The sequence below is a fragment of the Salvelinus alpinus genome, chromosome 18 (assembly GCF_045679555.1).
Source record: "Salvelinus alpinus chromosome 18, SLU_Salpinus.1, whole genome shotgun sequence".
In the NCBI taxonomy this organism is placed as follows: Eukaryota; Metazoa; Chordata; class Actinopteri; order Salmoniformes; family Salmonidae; genus Salvelinus; species Salvelinus alpinus.
The window spans coordinates 41,480,069-41,505,886 of NC_092103.1; the positions used below are offsets into that span (position 1 = coordinate 41,480,069).

At 44.3% G+C, this 25,818-nt stretch overlaps 1 protein-coding gene across 8 annotated transcripts in view; it reads left to right on the forward strand.

The window, feature by feature from the left end:
- Positions 1-25,818, forward strand: part of nrg1 (neuregulin 1) — a 162,305-nt gene that overhangs the window by 115,302 nt on the left and 21,185 nt on the right. For 6 of the 8 annotated variants that reach the window (XM_071351328.1, XM_071351327.1, XM_071351329.1 and 3 more), the window contains exon 4: positions 24,240-24,378. In XM_071351328.1, coding sequence (XP_071207429.1) covers positions 24,240-24,378 — 139 coding nt within the window. Of the gene's footprint in view, positions 1-895; positions 2,334-24,239; positions 24,379-25,818 lie in introns of those variants that run through there. The other 2 variants (XM_071351332.1, XM_071351331.1) reach the window with 1 other exon arrangement.

Genomic DNA, 25,818 nt, shown 5'->3' on the forward strand with positions numbered 1-25,818 from the left:
ATATTGAATTTAAATAAAAGATCACAGCATTCCAGGCTGTGAAATTGGCCTCTAGTCTGAACAATGAAGTACGTTCAGCTATGACAAAACTGTATTCATAAAGAGTGTAACTAGATGGCGATGGACCCACGACTCCCTACTGGGTTATTTTAATGGAATGTGTCTTTCTTCTGGTTTTAACTCTGATTTTAATTATTATATATACTTAAGACTTTTAATTAAAGCCCACTGGTAATGCTTTTGGCAGCATGTAATAATAGTCTGTTCATTACACACTCATTTGGATTATGATTGGTGTGACTATGTATGTTTGAATAAAATGTAGATTCTCGCACTCTTGATACACCTCAAGGGAGTCAGTTCCTCGATGGTGCCTCAACGTTGTCTTAACGTTGTCCTTTATCCCCCTGAGTCAGGCTACAAAACGCTTTGTACAGTCAGGCTACAAAACGAGTCAGGCTACAAAGCGTCGTAGCAGTAAATGTGATTTATTGAAAAATAAACAAAGTTTGGTAAATCAGGTGATTGTTATTATTTTCTTTGACAATGTTTGAAATATTACTTCAGTAATTTTTTTCCTTTCATTCACTCCAATGAAGGAAGATTCTGAGAGGAGCCATAAAACAATAGCTCCGTTCCTTTGGGAAGGATCAAATGTCTGTTTCACTGGCTACCACCCCTTGACAAAAAAAACACCCTTTTGTATTAACATAATCAATGGTCCAGGGAGAGAGCGCTGGAGGGAGGGAGGGAGGGAGGGAGGGAGGGAGGGAGAGAGAGGCCAGAGCCGTCTGTTTGCCTGTGATTCGTTGCCATTCCCCCTAATTGGATCAAGTACGAACTTGCTTAGCTGTGTGCTTTGTGTTCAGACTGGTAGCAGCCTGAGAAGAGTGCGTGGACAATACCTCAGAGTAGGAGAGCCCTTGGAGAGAGGTAGAGAGAGAGAGAGAGAGAGAGCGAGGAGTGTAGTGGTGAGGAGGAAAAGGGGAGTGTCCTGAATTGTCTCTCCTTCCGCGATGTACGAGCGTGTTTCTCTCTCCACTAATTATCTGTTTCTCCGGCGCTGCTGAGAGGAAGGGCACCTGCTGCTCCCTGATGATTCAGCCCCTCTAGGCTGCTGCTTGAGCAGACAAACAGACCGACCGGCAGACAGACGGCATGTTGCTCCTGCCACTGCAGTGCCGGTCTGCACTGTCCCATCTGTAGCCGCATCCTGCCAATAGCGTTTACACAGCAGCCGGCTCCACTCTTCAAGTCCTCAGGTGAGTGAGCGCACTACTGGTCCTGCCCAGGAAACTGAACCACGCAAGAGATCTAAGGGAAGAAACCTCTTCGGTCTTCTACTTTTGATGTTTCTATTTCTGGACTTGTTTTCGTGTGTACACGTTTCCTGTGAGAACGCCGTGGGAGCAAACCTGTGAAGAAAAACTCTTTCCCCCCCGGTACGGAAGTCTTGTCGGTTTACTTCCCAGACGTTAACAAGGTTACCCCACACTGCCGTGAAAGCATCCTCCATCTCCCACCCAACCCCCACCACTGTGATCTGATAATGGACAACACACTTTACGATACCAGCCAGCTGCCGTGCTCTTTGAGTTGAGTACAGGCGTCCAGAGATCCTTCGGTGTGAGAGAGAGAGAAGGAGAGAGCGAGAGCACGAGGGAGGATGACTGAAGGAGTGGAGGCGGTGGACTCCTCCGCCGGGCTGGTCGTCCTTCCCAAATCAGCATCCCCCACCCTCTCCTGCACCGATCCAGGGCAAGCCCCAGAGGAGGCGGAGTCTGCAGCAGGTGGTGAGGGTGGGGAGGAGGGTGTCGATGGAGAACCAGCAAGGCCCCTGGGATTCTTGGGCTTGGCAGGGACCTGCTGTGTGTGCGTAGAGATGGAACAGGTGCGTGGTTGCCTGCGCTCAGAGAAGATCTGCATCCTCCCCATCCTGGCCTGCCTGCTCAGTCTGGCCCTCTGCACCGCCGGCCTCAAGTGGGTCTTTGTGGACAAAATCTTTGAGTACGAGCCGCCCACCCACCTGAGCCCAGATCGCAGAGGACAAGACCCCATCTATGCTGACCCCACAAGGGATCTGCCATTGTCATTTCCCCGCCCCTCCCCCGTTCCCACGCCGACAAACACCACCACAGGACAGCCTGAGGTCATAGTAGAGGGAAAACCCACCGGAGTGACTCAATACACCCCTACCTCTGCATTGAGGTACCGCGCGGGCCCGGCCACGCAGCCTGTGTCCCCTACCACCCCAAAACCAGTGAGCAAGGGAAAACCAACCGCCTACTCCCAAACTACTGTGGAATCTAATGACATTATTGTCCCAAAGTTCTGTAAGTACGCCACACTTTGTAATTCCTATTTATTTTTGTTTGCTCACAGTTGACTCTTGTCTTGAGTAAATACATTACGTTTGGTCTGTGTTGTATTGAACTGTGTCACTGACACATGTAAGAGCAGAAGAATTAGACAGTTACATTAGCCTTTGTACGTTTACTCTAGAAAGGATTCTGAACTTTGGTGTTGGATTAAGACAAACGCACACCTATTAACTACAGTAAGCACCTGTCTTTTATTAAGGGAGACACATAATGTAGTCCGATGGTGCACGTCAACTGTCGGTGTTGAATTCCAACAGCATATTGAGTACCGGCAGGCAGAAAGGAAATATCCATGTGAAATAGTACAGTGTACCCTACGGCAATACACAACCCAAAAAGGTCATTACCTCGACATGTTTTTGAAGCATTTAAAACGTGATGCTTTTCCTATTGTGCAACTCTATGCTGAGAATAATAGTGTCTGTTGCTTAGCCCTCTCTGAAAGCAGACATGCTGTGAAGTGTAGCGCTAGTAGCCGTGACTAAGCTTCCGAAGAATTACCAGCCTGTGTGTGTAAGTAACAGGAACTTCCTTTTCAAAACCACTCCAGGCAGTTAGTGCTAATAAGATAAAACATTAGTTGTCCTGCATAAACATGTCCCTTACCATAGCTGTCCCAAACACCACATCCGATGCAGTATACCATCGTGATACCATGCTGGTTCTTATTTCCCTTAGCATCTCACCAAACAGAATGCATATGTTCTCGTCTGCATATTTGAAATCAGCCCATGTTGACCAGGAAGTGAGCAGCCAAAGGGCCCCCAATGCTACCCGCCTCATGATTTCCAGTAATTTCCAGAAAATATGAAAAATCAATAGCTGATGATGCACGACTTCCTACAACTAAATGCTGCGGTGCAGTGGGACTTCCTCCTGCCAGGCCGGAGCTCCATTTCAAGGTCAGAGCCTGCTGGAGACTAATTGATTCCCCCTCTATCTCTGAGCCACAGAGAAAGACAATCCCAGTAATGCTATCTGACTGCTAAGCGGCTCTCTACCATGACTTTGCAAGCCGCCGAGTTATAACTAGTGGATTGCTGCCAGACTCTACCGGTACTTTTGTCCTCATGCAGCTTTATTCCCTGTTCCCCGTGAGATTTTCATTGAGGCTGTCCTCATTTCAGTCAGGTTGATGGTATTTATATTTGAGCTTTGGTGGTGTGGCTGTGGGTCTGAGTCTACGGGGTGGTGTGGGTCTGAGTCTACGGGGGAGGGGGGGGGTCTGAGTCTACGGGTGAGGGGGTGGGTCTGAGTCTACGGGGGAGGGGGGGGGTCTGAGTCTACGTGGGTGTGGGTCTGAGTCTACGGGGTGGTGTGGGTCTGAGTCTACGGGGTGGTGTGGGTCTGAGTCTACGGGGTGGTGTGGGTCTGAGTCTACGGGGTGGTGTGGGTCTGAGTCTACGGGGTGGTGTGGGTCTGAGTCTACGGGGTGGTGTGGGTCTGAGTCTACGGGGGTGGTGTGGGTCTGAGTCTACGGGGTGGTGTGGGTCTGAGTCTACGGGGGAGGGGGGGGTCTGAGTCTACGGGGTGGTGTGGGTCTGAGTCTACGGGCGAGGTGGGGGTCTGAGTCTACGGGGTGGTGTGGGTCTGAGTCTACGGGGTGGTGTGGGTCTGAGTCTACGGGGTGGTGTGGGTCTGAGTCTACGGGGTGGTGTGGGTCTGAGTCTACGGGGTGGTGTGGGTCTGAGTCTACGGGGTGGTGTGGGTCTGAGTCTACGGGGGAGGGGGGGGTCTGAGTCTACGGGGTGAGGGGGGGTCTGAGTCTACGGGGGAGGGGGGGTCTGAGTCTACGGGGTAGGTGTGGGTCTGAGTCTACGGGGGTGGTGTGGGTCTGAGTCTACGGGGTGGTGTGGGTCTGAGTCTACGGGGTGGTGTGGGTCTGAGTCTACGGGGTGGTGTGGGTCTGAGTCTACGGGGGAGGGGGGGGTCTGAGTCTACGGGGGAGGGGGGGGTCTGAGTCTACGGGGGAGGGGGGGGTCTGAGTCTACGGGGGAGGGGGGGGGTCTGAGTCTACGGGGGAGGGGGGGGGGTCTGAGTCTATGGGGGAGGGGGGGGGTCTGAGTCTACGTGGGGGTGGGTCTGAGTCTACGGGGGAGGGGGGGGTCTGAGTCTACGGGGGAGGGGGGGGTCTGAGTCTACGGGGGAGGGGGGGGGTCTGAGTCTACGTGGGGGTGGGTCTGAGTCTACGGGGGAGGGGGGGGTCTGAGTCTACGGGGGAGGGGGGGGGTCTGAGTCTACGTGGGGGTGGGTCTGAGTCTACGGGGGAGGGGGGGGTCTGAGTCTACGGGGTGGTGTGGGTCTGAGTCTACGGGGGAGGGGGGGGGTCTGAGTCTACGGGGGGTGTGTGGGTCTGAGTCTACGTGGGGGTGGGTCTGAGTCTACGGGGGGTGGTGTGGGTTTGAGCCTACGGGGGGGGGGTGTTGGTCTTGGGGAGTTGGGGGAGATGTTTGTGGTTCTTTGTGGCTTCCTTCCCTAGGTGCATTTCCTCATGCAAATTAGTCTCCAGAGTAATTAATTCACACTTGACGATTGTTCACTGATGTGCCTTGAGATCTAGAACTAGTGATGGTTACCATACACAGCTGGCCAAATCCTAACTTGAGAAATATGCACGTAACTCAAACGTATTTTTTTGGGGGGGGGCTTATGCCTTGATGACAATAGATAACTCATTAGCATTGTAAATAAGAATTTGTTCTTAACTGACTTGCCAAGTTAAATAAAGGTTAAATAAAAAATAAAAAAATGCTTGTTCCACCACAGCGATGGCACATTTTAGAAATTGAAAGACCAATGTAGCGTGTCTGCTTCATATGCGCGCATTAGTAAAATCAAGGGCTGCTCTGAGGCAAGACACACTCCCCTTTTTAAGCTGCATGATCAATTGTTCGGGCTTTAAATTGGAAATGTGATCGCCTGCTTTGGTAATCTCAGACCTAATCAATACCAAGAAAGCAGGTCAGCTGTCCTACCAGGAAGCATGAGAAAAGTGATAGTGATTCGTATTTGCCTTCGACACATTGAGCAAATTAGAAAACGTGAAGGAAGCTAACGAATATGCCAATACGGATGCCATGTCAGTCTGTGGAGGTGTATCAAAGTTGTCTGCCAGACATTCCTAAATGACTGCATGTGTGTATGAGACCACCTACAACACACCTGTAATTGTTCTGCAAAACCTTTCACTGAAAAGAAAGTATTAATGACTCAATGTTTGATGTACATGGCATGCTCCGCTGGTTGACTATACCGTTACAATACAATCGATGCTTCCTCTTTTATCTAATGTTCAAATGCACTTCCTTTCCCCAGTGGATGTTTCCTAATAGCAATTTGTTTGGGTTTGGGCTGAAATGTTTGGAACTACTCGTTTTTGTCTTCATCCCATTGTCACAATTCCCTTGCTAATTTGGTTTAGCCTTCTTAAGTTAAAGTAACTTCTTCACTCGAGTTCTGTATAATTGAGTTCTATTAAATATGACTTTTCTCAGCAAAACTCGGCTTTGGAGTGCATTCACAGAACAGAAGGGTCTCGGCCTCGCTTTGACAGATAACACCCATACGCACCCAGTGGTCCTTCCTGTTCTGTTATAGAAAGCCCCTTCAGCTATCTTCTCAACACAGTCTCATCAGGAAACAGTGTATTTACAGTAACACAGCAGAAAATAAATCTCAAGCCAAGCTAATGAGTTATTCCCCATAGAGGCCAGAACTCTGTAGGTATAGGAAGCCATCTTGTATTGAGAGAGCCAAATACAGACTTTTGCAGTATGTATTTTCTGTTCCCATTTCCACATGAATCATTGTGGCTCATAGAGAAGAGCTGATATACCACGATGTCCCCCTCCGTGATCAGAATGCTGAGCTTAACAGGCTCCTGTAGTGTTCATTGTTCGATATATACTGTTCTCCATGTATCCCACTGAGATTTAATGTTAATTAGAAACTAGGTGGTTTGAGACCTGGATGTTGATTGGCTGAAAGCCGTGGTATGTCAGACCGTATACCATGGGTATGACAACATTTATTTTTACTGCTCTAATTACGTTGGTAACCAGTTTATAACAGCAATAAGGCACCTCGGGGGTTTGTGGTATATTGCCAATATACCACGGCTAAGGGCTGTATCCAGGCACTTCGCATTGTGTCGTGCGTAAGAACAGCCCTTAGCCATTTGTATATTGGCCGTATAGCACAAATAGGCATGGTTACATTACGTAATATAATGAATGTTAATGACATGAAGTGGAAGAACTGGAAGAGGGAGTGTGGAGAGGAAGAAGTGGGTCTAATAAAAAGTAGTTGCATTTCATATGACCACTGTGAGATGGGGATTACTTTTCATAATTCAATGGCACCAGGGTATTAGTTAGTTTCCACTGAGCTAGTTTATAAGTTGGCCTAAACTCAGCTCCATATCAACAAGCTTCATTACTTTACTGATCTGCTGAATAGCCACAATTCAGCCTTTTTATATTCAAAGTCTTTTATATTCAAAGTTACAAAATATGGGCACTTTAACCTGGGTGGAGTTTTGCAGTTTTTCTCGATTTCAAACAGAGATAGTGTTGGGTGCTGCCTCCCCGACATTGCTCTTCAGTCTTTGTGTGCTCTACAATGACCTTAAGATATGATGTTTGGCTGAAATTGGTAATATTAGTCTTCCCTAACCTAGGCAGTGATTTGATTTGACTTTCTCCTTGACTTAAAATTGGATGTCAATAGCAAAACGTAGTATAAGTTTTAGTACGATGATAAACCAGTGGTACTGTGATGAAGCTACACCTCACAGGACCATCCATCACATCTTTGTTCTCTAGTATTAGAGATTACCAGTGGTACTGGCAGCTTGCAAAAACAAGTTATCCAGATCTACCTCTTACATTTGTCATTTAGCAGACACTCTTATCCGGAGCAATTGGGGTTAAGCGCTTTGCTCAAGGGCACATTGACAGATGTCTCACCTAGTCGGCTCGGAGATTCAAACCGGCAACCTTTCAGTTACTGGTTTATCGCCCTTAACCGCTAGGCTACCAGCCGCTGTCACACCATTATCATTATATCCCAAACATAGCAATTAGTGAGTTGTCAGCTCATACTGAATAAACAGTAAACGGCTTTCATTCTGTTGGCAATCCAGATGTCTCCATCTGAGATATCAATGGGCTCTTCCCACCATTTTAGAATGGTAACGTCACAGTTCCTATTGTGTGTCTCTGACACGTTATACTGTAATATTCTGGATGAGTGTCCTACTTAAATTATAAAGCGCTGAGGAGGAGTGGGAAAATGAGACAACTTATTGTATTCATAAAAGTTACTGAAAACAGAATAAATAACATCTTATATTTCTGCCGTTTTATCTCTTCTCTGATGTTTTGATGAATAAATGATCTTAGATAAGTTCCATCAATGTTTCCTTCAGCCGGCCCTCTCCACGTTGCTCTCCACTCTCTGCTTTACTGTGCTCTTATCGTTAGGTGGCTCACATGGACGTAATGTCAATGTTTTTGCAAATTAAAGTCCCTCTTTATCAGCTTGGATACTCATCTAAAGACATATCCACAGTTGGGCGGCAGTGGGGCAGCAGGTAGCCTAGTGGTTAGAGCGTTGGGCCAGTAACCGAAAGGTTGCTGGATCGAATCCCTGAGCTGGCAAGGTAAAAATCTGTCATTCTGCCCCTGAACAAGGCAGTTAACCCATGGCCCCCGGTAGGCCGTCATTATAAATAAGAATTTGTTCTTAACTGACTTGCCTAGTTAAATAAATAAAAATAAACAGTGCATTGTGTTTAATTAACGTAATTGGAATAATCAACCAAAGGAAACTTTTATCATAATTTTTATAGTTGACTCTGAGGCTGACTATCTGCAGGGGTTCTCAAATTACGGTAAAGGTATATACCATATGCCAGAAATATACGATTTATTTATTCTGTTTCCATTAAATTTATATAACTTTACATATTGTAGTCTCATTTTTCCACTCCCCAGAGATTTATAATTAAGTAGGACACTCATCAAGAATATTACACTGACTCATTTAGCGGAAATCCTCTTGCAGTCTATTGGTGAATCTCCACGAGAGCCTGTTCATTTATTCCTCAACAATGGGAGATGTTTGTTAACATGCTAATCAGTGGCTCTGCACTGTGGTGACTGATTTTAAATGACATGCAAAAGGCTGATATTATTTCCTAGAGGAAGACCACTGGCTCGTATGGCATGCAGGGTTTGGGTGTAAGGTTTGGGTGTAGATCATCTTTTAAAAGATCTTGCAGTGGCCTGACAATAGCTCATCCCCCTCTCCTCAGGGGCCAGCAGCTCTCTCTCTCGCTGGCCTATAAAGGCCTGCTTTGTATGTGTGGTCTTGCAGCAGCCATTCTCACCGCCACCAAGCCCCATCTGCAGAGCTAATTAGATGTCATGGCCAGGATGTATATCTTGTGGGATGCCATGGGAATGCATTAGAACGAGATGCATGTTGCCACTGACACAATCCCTCTGTCCCTTCAGCCGGAAGCCTCCATGACATCACAAGCTGAAGGTGTGACATATTCTACCATGTCTTAAGTGTGAATAAATTCTCCTGCCGCTGTGCAGACAGCAGCGTGCTTTCGACCAATGCAAATTGGCATGCCGAGAAAATGCAGTGATTCCTTTATGACTATGAAATTTGGTATAATAGCCAACAAGCAGATTGAGTCAATGTAAACCAACAGTGTCTTAATCAGTTTGCTTTTATCCATTTAATAGCCCTCTCTTTTTGTATTTTATTTGATCTTTTATAAACAATCAAAAACGTACACATATGGCCCTCTGTCTTTTTACGAGGGTGTTGAGCATTGTGTTTAATGGTCCAGTATACAACCAGGTATCGAGAGGGAGCATTTGAATGGGGTTAAGGGGTTAATGAATGAATTATTATAATGGCGAAAGGTCATCTGAGGCGACAGCATCTCATTTAATTAGGCTAAGATGAAGTGACAGCTGGGCAGTTCTGCCATCGATTAAGGTACCGCTGCCATTTTCCATTCAAAATGGATGACTGTAATGGCTCTCTCTGTGCGTTCCTTCGCCCCATTAAGTGACTCAGCAAATACTAAAACAGCCTCTCTTCCAGGTCCTCCTCATTGAAATGCCTCTCCTGTGTCTGTCCATTTAGGAACCCTCCGGTTTGGATGACGTTGCTACAAATCAAATAAGCTCCTCCCACTTCTGAATTACGGAAATTCTACTTCCGAAAAAGTGTAAATTCATTTTTTGAGGTTCTAGAACTTACAACGTTGGTTCCTTTCCGTGATTTAATACTTAATTGCTGATGAAAGTGCATCCGTTGTGCTGTTTATCAAACAAGGTCCATTACCTAATGATGTCCCATCTGGTTGGCCTCTACGCTGAACCTGAGGTAATACCAGAAATCCCCATCCTCAATCCTGAGAGCCTTTTTAGCTGACGGATAGAAAAGGCTCTCTGGATATTGCTCAGAGGTGTTGTGAAAATCTCATGCGGTGTCTACCCTAAATAATTAATACATAGGTCAGCTACAAGAGGGTTTAAAACCAACTGTCTACATAGAAACCAACTGTGTCTGGCAGGAAGACGTATTGTATTTAGGACAAATCTGTGAAAAGTTCTCACGACTGGATCTTTTTTTGGGTTCAGCTGTCATGCAACTGTAAATATTAGATTCTGGGCTTTTCCCCAAGGCCTTTCCCCCCACCCTCTGTTCAAGCTAATTAAATGGGAACACATTTCAGGTCTGTACCCAGACCTTATGATTTATCTCACCTATTTAGCACTACATGAACCAATGGTAAGACATGGGCTTGGATGAGCATCTAGAGACAATGGTCTTCAAATGTACTCAATAACATAGCTTCTGAAGGACTTCTGATTGTCACCAAATCCTTGACCATAAGAAATAGAATCTATCAGCTACTGTGATATGTCAGCAAAAAGACCATGGAAAACCTCCATCGCTGTACCTTTGTCATAAACTTGGTTTCAGACTATAGTACTTGTATTTCCACCTTCAGTGTTGCCAGTAAGAGACAAATGGCTCAGGTGTGGAATGCAACCGTAAGCAATCTGGTTTGGATCCCTCCTCGTGCCAGACTGTCCTCTGGGATCTGACCGTAGTGGCTCCACTGGGTGTGGCCCTGTCACTAAGACCGATGGCCACACGTTGTTTAGCCCAGTTTCATTCTCAAGCCATTTTGTCGTATTGGACTCTGGCCAACAGCCCAGTGTATCATGTCAGTTTCATTATTGCCTCTTGTGAACATGTCCTTTCCCACCATAGTCTCCTTGCACATCCCCGTACATTCATACAGTTTTCACATGACTGCAGTGCTGTTAACTCCACACACTACTGAAGTGTTTTGGCAACGATTTAGACTATGCTACTGTAACAATGTGTCTCACTGGGGCCTGTATGAAATGCACTCTGACATAAAGATGACAAAATATCGCAGAGTTTGCATCCGTTGCAGAGCCACCATAAAAAATAAGACATTAAAATGCCAATAAATACCATGAGTAACATTATCGGTGATTATAGTGAGACGGTAAAACCACTAGGGTAGTTTATTATAGAGCTAAACTCCATCAGTCTCTCTCTCATCTATACCCTTGTCAGAGAAGCTGAGTGGATGAATCACTCAGTCTGTTTGTCTGAAAGACTCACACGCAGATTCAAGGCGTAAAATGGAAACTATCATTAGCTATGCTTGGCGGAACCTGTTGAGACGACGTGATGTTACAACGCCGAATTCTGACACACCGGTGAGTGGAGTTTAATGACAAGCCCTTTCTGTGTAATAGCCCACTGCTCACCGTAACGGTTGGCGTGTCCTTATTTGTAGGGGCAGGATAGCTGTGCAGACAGAGGACAAACTGTCCAATGTTAGTACTGTGCTGTGTGTGATCCCTAGTCTTCCCACTCCTACTGTGCTCTGTTGGGCTCCTTCCCACCTTGTTGATGAGCTTTGTGCTAATTCCCCATACGAGTTGCCTCAGTGCCCACAACACCTGTGGAGAAGACACGGATATTAAGTCTCTCCGGTGCCGTTGTTGACCGTCTGACGACTCCTCTGGAGCACTGGCTCGTTATTCTCTTTCCTTTACAGTCGTGCCTTTTCTTTTTATCTGTTAACTCCTTAACCTTTTTATTTTGAAGTGTGGATTCAGTATATAGCACATTAATGAGTCAGAAGTTGCCTGTGAACACAAAGGCCTCAAGGAAATCCTTGAAGACACGATGTGGTGTACGTACCGGAGTTTTAAGCATCAAATTAAGTGTCACTCAGTTGAATGATGCAGGCATACTCGTATAATGCAAGCCGGACTCGTATAATTTCATGCCAATTACTTTTATCATCATTTCTGCCTGACAAATCTGATTTGCCTCCATGTTTAATCAGTTTCTGTCAATTAAAGTGAATAAAGTGAAGACTCTATGGATTCTATGTTTAGAGACGGATGAGAGCGAGTCAGTTTTGAATTTTGATTCATTGCATTGTTGGATGCAGACATGATGCACACGCAATCTATTATTAGGCTAATAAATAAAAATGCTATTCCTTCCTTGTTTGGCAGACAACACTGATTCAAGAGGGCTAAATCGGGGTGCTAATGGAAAATTTATTCTTATTGGTTTAGACATTCACTGAGTGTACAAAACATTAGGAACACCTTCCTAATATTGAGTTGCACCCCCCTCTTTTTCCCTCGGAACAGCCTCAATTCGTTGGGCCATGGACTCTGCAAGGTGTTGAAAGCGTTCCACAGGGATGCTGACCCATGTTGACTCTAATGCTTCCCACAGTTGTCAGGTTGGCTGGATGTCCTTTGGGTGGTGGACCATTGTTGGAAAACACGGGAAACTGTTGAGCGTTTTAAAAATCCAGCAGCGTTGTAGTTCTTTACATAAACCAAGCCTGGCACCTACTACCATACCCCGTTCAAAGGCACTTAACTTTTGTCTTGCCCATTCACTCTCTGAATGGCACACAATCCATGTCTCTGCTGTAACCAAGAAGCTTGATCTTGACATCTAGCCACTTAGCTAGCAAGTTAGCGTAGCTGGAGTGCTGAGCTGGATATAATTAGACTTCTTATATAGTTGTACTTAACGCTATAGCAATAAGCAGTGGCGTAGCACCCCTCCCCCCTAAACAGTATTGAAAATCATACCGTCCAGTATATACGGTATATCGCCCAAGTCTATACAGTATGTGTGAGGTTGTACAATAGGTGAACAGCCCCAGTGAGGCCAACGTGAATAAACAATGCCCAGGTAACCAACCACAAGCAGTGTGAAGTCAGGGATGACACAGACTTGACGGCAGTCGAGGAAAAACCTTTTCATGCGTCATGGACAAAGGCGGTGTCTGTAAAGCTTGATGAGCTTTTGGTGAATGATGCCTTGTTTTAAACCTTGGTATGTTTCAAACCTTTATAGTTATATACGCCGCCACAGTGATCTTCTACAGAATCTCATGGAGGTTATTAAAGTACTTCAGAATTTACATTTGACCATCAGGGATTTTACACTCGCTTGTCTTTGCTTTGTTGTCCTTCCTGAAACGTGACCGCCGTGAAGCTTTGACCTTGACCTTTCACATGTCAGTGGCAAAACTGTTCCGAACACTCTCCTTGTGCGTGGTAGATATGTGGAGTTGGGCTTAATGGTGGCATAGCCCTGGTGTGGTAACGATAACGGTCACTCAGGTTTATTGTCTGGCATAAAGCTCCATCTGATGTTGAGCCACGTTTGGCATTAGCATTTGTCCATGGTCATGGGTCCGTTTTATTGCCTTTCTCTGGATGTCCACAGTAGCCCATTGATTGACATGATGACATTAGACTCAGCCACACAGCTATGAACATCTCCTGGCTTGGCTTTCTTGTGGGGTTGACACAGAACATGGGCAGCACAATTATTTGTGTGTCCCTAGTCATTTTTTACACTACGTGTTTATACATTAAAGCGGGAGAGGGCATTTTGTGCATTTATGCTGCACTTGCATGCCCTTGAAATGGTAATCTTGTTATTTATGGTACACTGCCTAATGTAAAGGATCATGTGTAGTTAGAAACTGAGGCAATCTGAATTCTCCAAGGCCTGTATGGTATTATTCTACATGATTTCCCCCCTCCTCTCCCATGTAACTATTCCCCAGGTTGTTGCTGTAAATGAGAATGTGTTCTCAGTCAACTTATCTGGTTAAATAAAGAGTTAAATTAAAATAATCATAAGGAGGTAACAAGGGCACTTGTTGATAAAAGCACTCCATCATCCTCCATAGTGGACTTCGCTATTTTTCAATAAATTAGTAAGGTTCTGTTTTAACATTTTATCCATATGCTTCATTCTGTTGCTGTTATGAATGTGCAAGGAAGATGTACAAAGCCAACGAGTAACCGTTGACTTGACCACAAGAAATTAAAGTATGGATATGGCTTTGAATTTTTCGAGGAGAATTATGATTTAATGTTTCTTTTCAGTTTTGTGAAGGAAGATGTACCCTCAGGTCTTAGTGTTTTAGATTTTAAAGCTGCAATATTTTACTTTCTGGGCGACCCGACCAAAATTCACATAGAAATGTGTGTTATAGATCTGTCGTTCTCATCGAAAGCAAGTCTTAAGAAGCGGTAGATATATTCTTTATGTGCTATGCTTCCCGTTGTACACTAGCTTCAAACAGCTGAAAAATATTTTGGGTTATGGAAAAATATTTCACAGCGGTTTAGATTGTACAATGATTCTCTACACTTTACTTGCTCGTTTTGTCACACAAACTGAAATTAGGCAAAATATTAGCATTTTAGTAACCTGGAAATGGCGGAGCGATTTCTGTGTAGTGCATCTTTAAGTGGAAGATTCGTGAACAGATGCCGTTCCTAGTTTTATTGCTGCACGCCCAGCAGTCCTCAATCAATAGGTACAGAGATATATATTATTACTCATGTTTTCTTCCCCCGTGTGCATCACTCACTTGATTTTAAATCTGTATGTGTTCAGGGGCCCACGCACAACGAAGTACATTTTGATTGTCTGAATTTCTTTCATCAAACACAGCCTCTTAAATGAAGTCCCCTGTCACTCCATTTCCACAATCCCCTCATGGTTCTTCCTCCATTACCCTGTTGTTTTTCAACTGAAAGTAAGTGCTGGAAAAGTTCATCATTAAAATCAAAGCTCCATGAAACAAACTTTTATTATAAAAAAATTAATAAAAAAATGTACAACTTTATTTGCAATAATTCTTGGCTTCAGATCAGCTCATTCAGCACCGAATGTCCCCAATGCAACTCTTCCCAATTTGCTGTAAATGAGAATGTGCTCTCAATCAACTTAATTGGTTCAATAAGAGTAAAGAATTATCATCATCATCATCATGATAAGCTAGGTCTGTGACCATAGACCATTCATTTCCGTGAAATCCTCTTACTCCGGTTTCAGTGTTGTCACATGACCCTAGTCTAATCCATCTCAGGGCTAGGGATGGAGGATAGGGACGGACAGTGGGTGTCAATCAGAACGTGGACCAGAGGAGGATGGAGGACAGGGACGGACAGTGGGTGTCAGTCAGAACGTGGACCAGAGGAGGATGGAGGACAGGGACGGACAGTGGGTGTCAGTCAGACCGTGGACCAGAGGAGGATGGAGGACAGGGACGGACAGTGGGTGTCAGTCAGACCGTGGACCAGAGGAGGATGGAGGACAGGGACGGACAGTGGGTGTCAATCAGACCGTGGACCAGAGAAGGATGGAGGACAGGGACGGACAGTGGGTGTCAGTCAGACCGTGGACCAGAGGAGGATGGAGGACAGGGACGGACAGTGAGTGTCAGTCAGACCGTGGACCAGAGGAGGATGGAGGACAGGGACGGACAGTGGGTGTCAGTCAGACCGTGGACCAGAGGAGGATGGAGGACAGGGACGGACAGTGGACCAGAGGAGGATGGAGGACAGGGACGGACAGTGGACCAGAGGAGGATGGAGGACAGGGACGGACAGTGGGTGTCAGTCAGACCGTGGACCAGAGGAGGATGGAGGACAGGGACGGACAGTGGGTGTCAATCAGACCGTGGACCAGAGGAGGATGGAGGACAGGGACGGACAGTGGGTGTCAGTCAGAACGTGGACCAGAGGAGGATGGAGGACAGGGACGGACAGTGGGTGTCAGTCAGAACGTGGACCAGAGGAGGATGGAGGACAGGGACGGACAGTGGACCAGAGGAGGATGGAGGACAGGGACGGACAGTGGGTGTCAGTCAGACCGTGGACCAGAGGAGGATGGAGGACAGGGACGGACAGTGGACCAGAGGAGGATGGAGGACAGGGACGGACAGTGGACCAGAGGAGGATGGAGGACAGGGACGGACAGTGGACCAGAGGAGGATGGAGGACAGGGACGGACAGTGGACCAGAGGAGGATGGAGGACAGGGACGGACAGTGGACCAGAGGAGGATGGAAGAGAACTCATCCAGTTTAGTCAGGCCTGTAGATCAAGCGGGATTTAAACCTAATCCAGAGATGGCAAAGAGTGATGGGATTGGTTCTCAAAATGTTCTTAACATTTTTGGTGATGGGCATGTTAATGCACGTTTTGGGAGCGGGAGAGGCTAGAGTCCTGACATCATCATCATGCAACAATGGTGGACCTGGACAACCTCTCTAGCCCATGCATGACTCACGGTGATGCATTCAAACAGTCCCACATCAAACCCAAGATCAAGGTTAGCATGTCCTTTGATCCCAGGATGTTAGACTGAAACTAACTGAATCCTAAGTTTCTGCCTACAAGCAGAGATTACAACACTGTATATATACATAATATGACATTTGAAATGTCTTTATTCTTTTGGAACTTTTGAATGTGTAATATTTAGAATTTAATTTGTTATGTATTTGACTAGCTTTGGCTATGTAAACATATGTTTCCCATGCCAATAAAGCCCTTAAATTGAATTGATTATATATGAAGGATGTAAGTGGCCAGCCATATTTTAAGATTTCCCTTCAGCCTTGAGACAAGTTTGCTCAATGACAATATGGATTAGCATTTAAAGACCATTAAAGATCTTCCTGTAATGGTCAGTTTTTACTTTGGAGCCAGGGTTAATTAATTACTACTGCAAAGGTGGCCACTTAATCATTGACAGAAATATTTTAAGGCAAATCAATACCCTTGCAATACTTTCCCTCTTGGCTCAGCTACTGTAGTCCCTAATTATCATACAAGTATCTTCAAAGTGTCTCTCGGTCTCTCTCAGGGCTTTGGAAGTGACCAAATGCGTAGTTTTACAAAGGGCATAGTCATGGGGGGGATTTAAGATACACGGTAGAGCAAAGCTATCCACTTAGTCTTTGACAGTTTCAGGTTCGGTCACTCCCATCTACGATTGAACAATTCTGGAAATGTTCCCAGTTGGATGATGCCCCTCCTGCTTATTCCTTAATTATTCTGGGAATCATCCAACCGGGATTTCTGAAAAACCTGAAATCTAGTTGTAAAATGGAGATTTTCAGGAATGTCGATTGTCATCCTTCACAGCCTTTCTTCCATTTATATCCATTGCTGAGTCTAGACGATACAGGGCATACAAAACCCCCAAGCTGAGTAACCATCAAACTGCTCCTCTTCCCAATGCCTTCCTCTGGGCTCGTCCCCAGCTGACTCTGTAGACTCCCGTTGGTTTTTCAGAGCCGTCCTTTTGTTCAAATCTGTCAAGTCAGGGAGGCCTCAGTATGTTTAAACAGGAAGCAGCGCTGTGTGGAGGCCCCGGGGCCAGAATAAAGAGAGCAATCAGGTTGGCCGGTCTCCCTAATGACTCAACAGCTTGCCGGTAGAAGAGCAGCCCCGGAGGCCTCCACACACTGAGGACTGCTGCGCTGTTGCCAAGCATCCATCCGCAGCACGTGCAGGGTTCATAGACCTGAGATGAGGTTGTTGTCGGAGGAGCTAGAGCATTGACAAAAATAGGACTCTGTGGAAAGTCTGTTGCATTCCAAGTGATGTCTATGGAGTGGCTGTCGGTGTTTGTTCTCATCAGAACATACATTCGTAGTTGCCTGTACAAAGTCTCTCAGGTGTGGGAGAACACAAACCAATTCCTTGTCAACAGCTGTGATATATGATGAGGCTCCTCATCTTTGTACACAAAACCCTGACAGGAAATAAACAGAAGACCGCATGAGAGTAATTAGCCAATCGGGTGACACTGCTAATTAAAACAGATGATAGCACTGCTAATCTATAGCCAGGAGTAGCCCCAAGCACTGAGACCCTAATAGCCAGGAGTAGCCTCACACAGACACAGGACGTGGTCTGAGACAATGGGCTTCCTCTCTAACAGAGCAGATAAGCAGGTAATTTGGTGCTCAGATACCCAAGGGATGTGGTTTGTGGATAGGATACTCTATCTAGAAGCATGTCACAAGTTTTCTGTATGTTGTAGCTAGCAATGTAAGGTTGGCTCGAGATGAAATGTTTATACCATAATACTCTCCTTGAGCCTGCTAATTTCACTTTAAGGAGCCATTTTAAAATCTATAGGTAACATGGTGTTTGTTTCTAGAATGTTTAGTTGGACATTGCCAAGGATTATGATGAATATTCATCACTTACACAGTGTACATGGACTATATTTATTGTTATGTCTTCACATGCACTTGTGTAATTAATTATATCTGCCACTAAAGAATGGCACGTAGCCTTGAGGTGGGAGTGTTGGTCCAGTAATTTAAAAGGTCAGTGGTTTGAATCCCGGAGCTGACAAGGTCAAAAATCTGTTGCTGTGCCCTTGACCAAGGCACTTAACACCAATTGCTCCAGGGGTGGGGATATGCAAAAAAAAAAACTCATTTAAATTCCACACTTGTACAAGTGTGTAACAAGACAAATACTGTATAAGCTAAACAGACATTGGGGGGTCTGTAGCAGTCTGTTAACAGCCATTGAAATGGCTATCCAATATCTTTTATTTTCACCATCATTAGTTATGGTGTGAAATTGAAAGAATGGGTGTAAATTAACTCAGAAAACAGTATTTTTAGCTTAATCAGAATCCTGCTTCTGGGTGCGTTTTTTTCCTGACTGGAATTTAAAGTGACTGCGATTTACAGCTACAGGCTGCATTAACAATGCAAGCCAGCCCAGCGTTTTAAACTCCACGCTTAGAAGCAATTTATTGAACTGGAAGATATTTGCCTCAAGGCTCCAAACCCCCCCCCCCCCCCCCCCCCACCCATTTTATATGCCATTTAGGACATTCTTTTATCCAAAGGCACAGTAGGGAGTGCATACATTTTTGTATGGGTGGCCCCAGCAGGAATCAAACCTGCGATCCAGACATTTTGAAAATGCCATGCTCTACCAGTTGAACAACACGGGTCCACATCACCATGATGTTTAATTTGTTATAGTACCATCCGTCATCGTTGTGTAGTCCCACGCCAGCCAACGTCGGTTTCCCTCCCCTGTAGACATGGGCCTAGCTGTGGTGATATTAATCATCTGACACACACACACACACACACACACACACAGAGAGAGGCACACCTAGCCTGCTGGTCATCTGTCCTCACCAGGTGCACACACTGCCAAACACACACAGGGGACTGGCCCATCAGAGGAGAGGGTGGTTTTGCTGCACAAACAGTGACAGGGTTGTGTATGTGTGTTCCCTCCCAAAGCATTCCCTTAAAACAAGCCCTAATGGATCAGTGATGATTACCACGCGAACGTTGTCGTAAGCGCCGGCGAGTCAGGCCGTGTCTTTACAGATTATTCTTTTTCTTTTTGACAGGACACTCAACAAAGCGTTGTGAAAACATCCTCATTAAAAGTTTGATGCCGTAGCTCTGTCCATTCCATAATGGCCAGTCACACGTTGTTATATATGTCACATTTTATTATCTGCGTCCCAAATTGCACCCTATTCCCTACACAGATCCCTGGTCAAAAGTATTGAACTATGTAGGGAATAGGGTGCCTTTTGGGACTCAGCCTTTGTCAGCACCCCTTACTTTTTTTGATTAATGATCCCAGTCGTTAGCCAAAAGCTGCTGGAAACCCTCTGCTCACCATTTGTTGAAACGTCTGTCTGGCGTTGGGAGGGAGTCTAGCACTATGTTTTAATAAATCTGTCCTAAAATTTGCAGAGAAGATATGACTCATTCATTCAGGTCATTAAGAGTCTTGATAATCCACCATTCTTTTGATAAGAAATAGCAGCATAGATATCAGTTGATGGTAATGGGGGTGGTTGTTGTATTAAATAGCAGCATAGATATCAGTTGATGGTAATGGGGGTGGTTGGTGTATTAAATAGTAGCATAGATATCAGTTGATGGTAATGGGGGTGGTTGGTGTATTAAATAGTAGCATAGATATCAGTTGATGGTAATGGGGGTGGTTGGTGTATTAAATAGCAGCATAGATATCAGTTGATGGTAATGGGGGTGGTTGGTGTATTAAATAGTAGCATAGATATCAGTTGATGGTAATGGGGGTGGTTGTTGTATTAAATAGCAGCATAGAGATCAGTTGATGGTAATGGGGGTGGTTGGTGTATTAAATAGCAGCATAGATATCAGTTGATGGTAATGGGGGTGGTTGTTGTATTAAATAGCAGCATAGATATCAGTTGATGGTAATGGGGGTGGTTGTTGTATTAAATAGCAGCATAGATATCAGTTGATGGTAATGGGGGTGGTTGTTGTATTAAATAGCAGCATAGATATCAGTTGATGGTAATGGGGGTGGTTGTTGTATTAAATAGCAGCATAGAGATCAGTTGATGGTAATGGGGGTGGTTGTTGTATTAAATAGCAGCATAGAGATTCGTTGATGGTAATAATTTTGCAGCCATACTCGGGGCAGACATAATGATCGATCTATGCAAAAGGAGGCATCCTTGACAGCAGACACATTTATAGAATATTGATTTCAACCAATTTAGTAACGCCATTAATGTGGAAACAAGATTGTTGCTTTAACATTTTGCTCTTTCAGCCAGTTATTTTCATAAAGTATTGGTCTTAATGTTTTTTAAGGTTTCTTAAAGGCCCAGTGCAGTCAAAAACGTGATTCTCTGTGTTTTAAATATATTTCCACACTGAGGTTGTGATAGTCATGTGAAAATTATTATAATGCCTTTTAATGTAAGAGCTGTTTGAAAATACCACCTGAAATGTCAGCCTGTTTTGGTGGGATGGAGTTTTGGCCTGTCTGGTGACATCACCAGGAGGTAAATTAGTTAAAAGATCAATAACAGCCAATAACAGCTAGTTTTCAGTTTCCCCCTCCCCACTCAGTCCACTCCCAGACAGTCCTAGCTAAATTCTTGCTTGAGAAATTGCTCTTTGTTAAGAAGCCAATTTTGTTTATTTTTGACCATTTTAATTGAAAACTTTTTCTAATGTCTAAAACCCAGCCTTGATTTCAACTATATACTACATGCTCCTGCATCATTGTAGTTAAACATCTATTTCCAGTTGTACTCTGCTCTGTACTTCTATTTACTCGAACACTAGAGGTGGGACGATCAACCCTAAATTATTGACACCGACCATACCGACCACTTATCGTGGACATTTGCAGATATCGTTCACTACGATAAATAGCCTTCAGTAGAGTTATGTGACGTTTGAAATAAAGTAAGTTTGCTAATATGGGTGATTTGTTAATGGGACAATTTGGTAGCTACAAGCATCAAACCAGTAGTAGTAGTTTTAAGGGTAATATAAAAAATAACTGGTGCACATTAATGTTGTAAACGTATCGTGATAATTTAGTCAATATATCGGGATATGGACTTTTGTCCATATCGCCCAGCTCTCTTGTCAAACTATGATCCATGAGGCCGTTGGGATGCTCTCATTAACATGACAAAACAGCCTACACGATTAATCTTAGTTTTGGGCCCAGTTTGTGTATGTGTAAAATTATGATCTGTTACATACTGTATGTTACAGCTTATTTTAAGTGTTGCGTAATGTTATAGCTCATGTTCAGTGTTTTCCAATGATCAGAGCACAGTCTTACATACTGTGGTGTCACAGTGTAGTAGGCAAGAGTAGTGTGGCATTATGTTCTCTGTGTCTGAGGTGACCGAGTTCTAACCTCTGGTGTTGTCCCTGAGGTGATGAGTCGTGATGAGACAGAGGTCCACTGGCGCAATGCATTATGGTCTGTCCTTGATCACACTTAGGGGAAACTGCCTTCTCAGACAATGTCCGCCGCAGTGGACTGCTTGGTCGGCAAAAATCCACCACTCGCCTGCCGTTGGCTCTACACCATTATGTCTCTCTGCTTCCCGGTTTTTGGTTTCTTATTCACCAGCAAAAATAAATAAAATGAAATGGAACTGAATCGATCTCCTCCCCACTGCCTGCTTCCATCAGACACGACGGGGAAAAAACATGCAGGTTCAGCTCTCCAGCATTGTAACTAAATACCCCTTGTTAAAAATAGCCTCAACCGCCCTCTTCTCTCATTAAGCCTCTGCTGCAATATGCACAATATTTCATACCCTGTTTCTCCCTGTTTTGACACTGGATTAAGCCTCTGCAAGTAAAGAATGTGGTTACTGGTGACTGATTTGTACTGAATATTACCGTTGCTGGCTCTAATGTATTCAATATGTTCTGATGCATTTTAGATAACAATGTAGACTTTTTTTTGCTGATTAAATTACTGGCAGTAATGGGGTTTGTATCGATAGCTGGGTGACATTTTGAAAGGTCCCAATTAAAAGCTGAAAAGGTCAGTAATGGGGAATCAGATTTTTTCCCCTCTCTGACTGGGAAATTACTCATATCTAACTGAGGAATCTTAGGTAGGCCAAGTTGCCTGTCTTGTAGTTGCAGTGCTGGAAATGTTTCAAACCTTCAAATAGAAACTGCCCCACAGTTTGGTCCCTGAAAGTTGGAGGGTCATATTGTTGGAATGGTTGGCATTAATGAACGGTAATAAGGCAAATTGTATCAACATTTATGCACTTGTCATTGTTTTAGTAGACTTGCCTACTTGAATGTTGTGTCCTATTTTTTATTTATTTAAATGTTTTGTCTTATTTCATCCCTAATGTAATTGCGTCATCTCTGTGAGGAGATTTGTCATATATTAGCTACAGTCTATCTGTATGCAGAGGGGAGCATGCGTTCCTGTCTTTTACAATGAACAGGAGGTTTCAGACTCTTGATTGATGTTCTGCTGCTATTGCTGCATGCAGTAGACTGTAGATCTGGGGAAGATAAGCAATATGTTGCATTGTCAATTATTCAACCAGTGGTATTTGTTTACTGGGAGACAGCAGTATGGCCCCTAGAGATTTAACTGTAATGTCTCTCGGTATAACATGTTACCTGATGGGGTCTGTGACCTATGAAATCATGACGTCATCTCAATAATAATGTACGAGTTAACTCGATTGTCTGTCAGGAAGGAGACACAGGCAACAGCACTACGCCGGAATAGCCAATGGGTACTAAATGGTTCACATTGGCATCCGGGTCACGATCTGCTTACCATTGGATGGGGAACGCGTGAGTAAGAGACATCAGGGCGGGGAGGGTTTTTAAAAGGAGGAAATATGTGCAGCAATGCTCACCTCGTCTGGCTGGAATTAACCAGTATGAAAAAGTGGTCGTTAAGCAGACAATTAGTATGTGAACACACATTCCTTCTGCCCTTGTGGTGCTGGAGAGGCTCTGCGACGGGGCCGTTTAAAAAAAAATATATATATTTTATTATTTTTTTCATACCCTACTCACCGTCAGGCTGACGAGAGCGTGCGTCCATGCCAGGAAGAATGCCTGTTTGTCACAAACACAATATCGCTCTGGCAGGTGTCTGGATTACGCTTTGCATATTTGTTTTGCGAGAGGCGAGAACTCATTCCACCCCTCAGTCATTGAGCTCTGACATCTTTAAAATGCTTATGGGCTTTAAAGCAGTGCAGCCTGGTGAGGAGCGGTAGTGGCGAGAGGCATTAGAGACCTCCAGCAGACAGTATTTAGAACTCCAACCTATTGATCTACTGGGACAGCAGTGGTCAGAGCTGCTCCGATGGGCACAAGAGTGGAAATGAGTCGCCACATTTCGAGACTTTTCAGAAACATCACAGGTGAGCTCAGGGGCTCGAACTCCAATGCTTGTTTATTGAAGATAAGATTACCATTCTGAAATGCTTGTAGAAGTTTTGGAAATTATAGGTGAATGTAATTAGGGTTAAAGTAATTAGATAGAAAGAAGTAATGCAATCTTGAGGTAGGCTTTTTCTCTTGATAACATTTATTCAGAGATTTCTTATTCCTGTTTGTTATATCGCTGCTTTTACTGTCTCTGCTGTTTTTATTGTTGCATTTTTCAACTTTATAGGAAGTTTATGCTCGTGGGTTTTCATGTCTTACATCATTGCTTTGGGACTTGTCTCCCGATATTGGGCTCAGGAATAGAACATTAATATTTGAGTTGTTGAAGTGATCACTCTACCAAAAGAGGTGTTTTTTGTTGTAAAGATTTGTGTTCATATGTATAACTTTGTTATAAAGGTGTTATTTGTGCTAAAGCTTTTTGCAGATATATTCACTGTCAAGGATAGCTGTAGTCAATGAGCACATCCTGTCTGCGTGTGCTTCCAATGCTTCATTTACTATGTCTCTTAACTTCCCAGTCATTTTCTATTCTGCTGTAACGAAGGGCACAGGTATAAATCGTGGTACATAGTAGCTTTGTGCTAAGAGCTAGTGTTCAGCTGATCACCCCGCCCCAGGGGTCCACTAGGATGCCTAAGTCCATTTCTCTCCCGCTAATCACCCCCTGGTATTGTCCTGCAGCTGTCACCAGCACCACCCCTGCGGTGAAGACCTCCAGCCATGTGACGGCCTGCAGCGACAACGAGAAGAACTACTGTGTGAACGGAGGGGAGTGCTTCACCCTGGAGGTCACCCCCGGCAGCACCAAGTTCCTCTGCAGGTAGAGCATGATGAAACACCATACCATTCGCACCCACACCACACACTGGATATTATGTCGTCTGTGTTTGACTTAGTTTTAGCTGATAGAATTCCTGATGGCTTATAGCTGTTTTCCCCTCCTATTTAAACAGACTGACTGTGCTTCCTCATAATGCGTCAAACACAGCATCCACACCACACACTAGATACTATGCTGACAACGTTTCACTTGATGTTTGATACAATTCCTGATGGCTTATTGCTGCTATTTCTTCATATTTAACTGTGCTCCCACATGTTGGATCATTCTAGAAGTTTGCCAAGTGCTGACTTCAGAACGCTACTATACTGTTATATGGCAAACAGTAGCGTACGGTAGATGCATAACATTTAATATCATTTTTGAAGTGAGAATGCTGTGTTGTCAAGACCCATTAATACCTGATATGATAGACACCAGAGGTTTGGTGACATTTAGGCCTTTGCAGGCACCAAGTTTCATTTTCGAGCTCTACCACCAGCTCTGTGGGGAAAACGGAGCCTGGCAACATCAAACACTGCCTCGTCTTCATCAGCAAATGGGAGGAAAGTTGCCAGGTCTTTTTGCAGTAAAGTCGAGGTGTCGGCTGAATTTTGGGGGAGGTGGGGGAGCTTTTAGTGCTTTTTAAGTTATTTTTTTTAATAATCTAACAAAACAAATCACGGTTTTCGGTTTCGATTTTATTTTTTCCACATTAAATGCGTTATGAAATAATGACATTCAAATTAATTTAGAGCTTCCCTTAGCCATTGCCTGTCTTTTTACTGACACTGACAGTGGGTTGAAACCATTAATAAGAGCCCCATGATGGTAGTGAATGTTCATTATGTATTCACATGACTTACTTTACTTAAAAAAAATTATAATAATTGTCTATATTACTAGGTTTTATTTGACGACTTTATTCTTTTTAATTCCTTAAAGTCATGTCATATCTGCTCAGGCAGTAGCAGCCAGCCAGCTAGCCAGACAACCATCTAGCATTCTCTGTGCTCCCCATTGAACGAGTCATCCTATTTAGCTAGGCTAGTAGTAGTTAGCTGGCTGATCTTTAAATCATTTTACTAGTTCTTCAAAGTAGATAAGATACTTTCAAGACTGCTTATTACCAACTACTACAACTATCAATCGTGTAGCTACCTCACCAACTGTGTCTATCCCTCACAATATCAATCGTGTAGCTACCTCACCAACTGTATCTATCCCTCTCAATATCAATCGTGTAGCTACCTCACCAACTGTGTCTATCCCTCTCAATATCAATCGTGTAGCTACCTCACCAACTGTGTCTATCCCTCTCAATATCAATCGTGTAGCTACCTCACCAACTGTATCTATCCCTCACAATATCAATCGTGTAGCTACCTCACCAACTGTATCTATCCCTCTCAATATCAATCGTGTAGCTACCTCACCAAC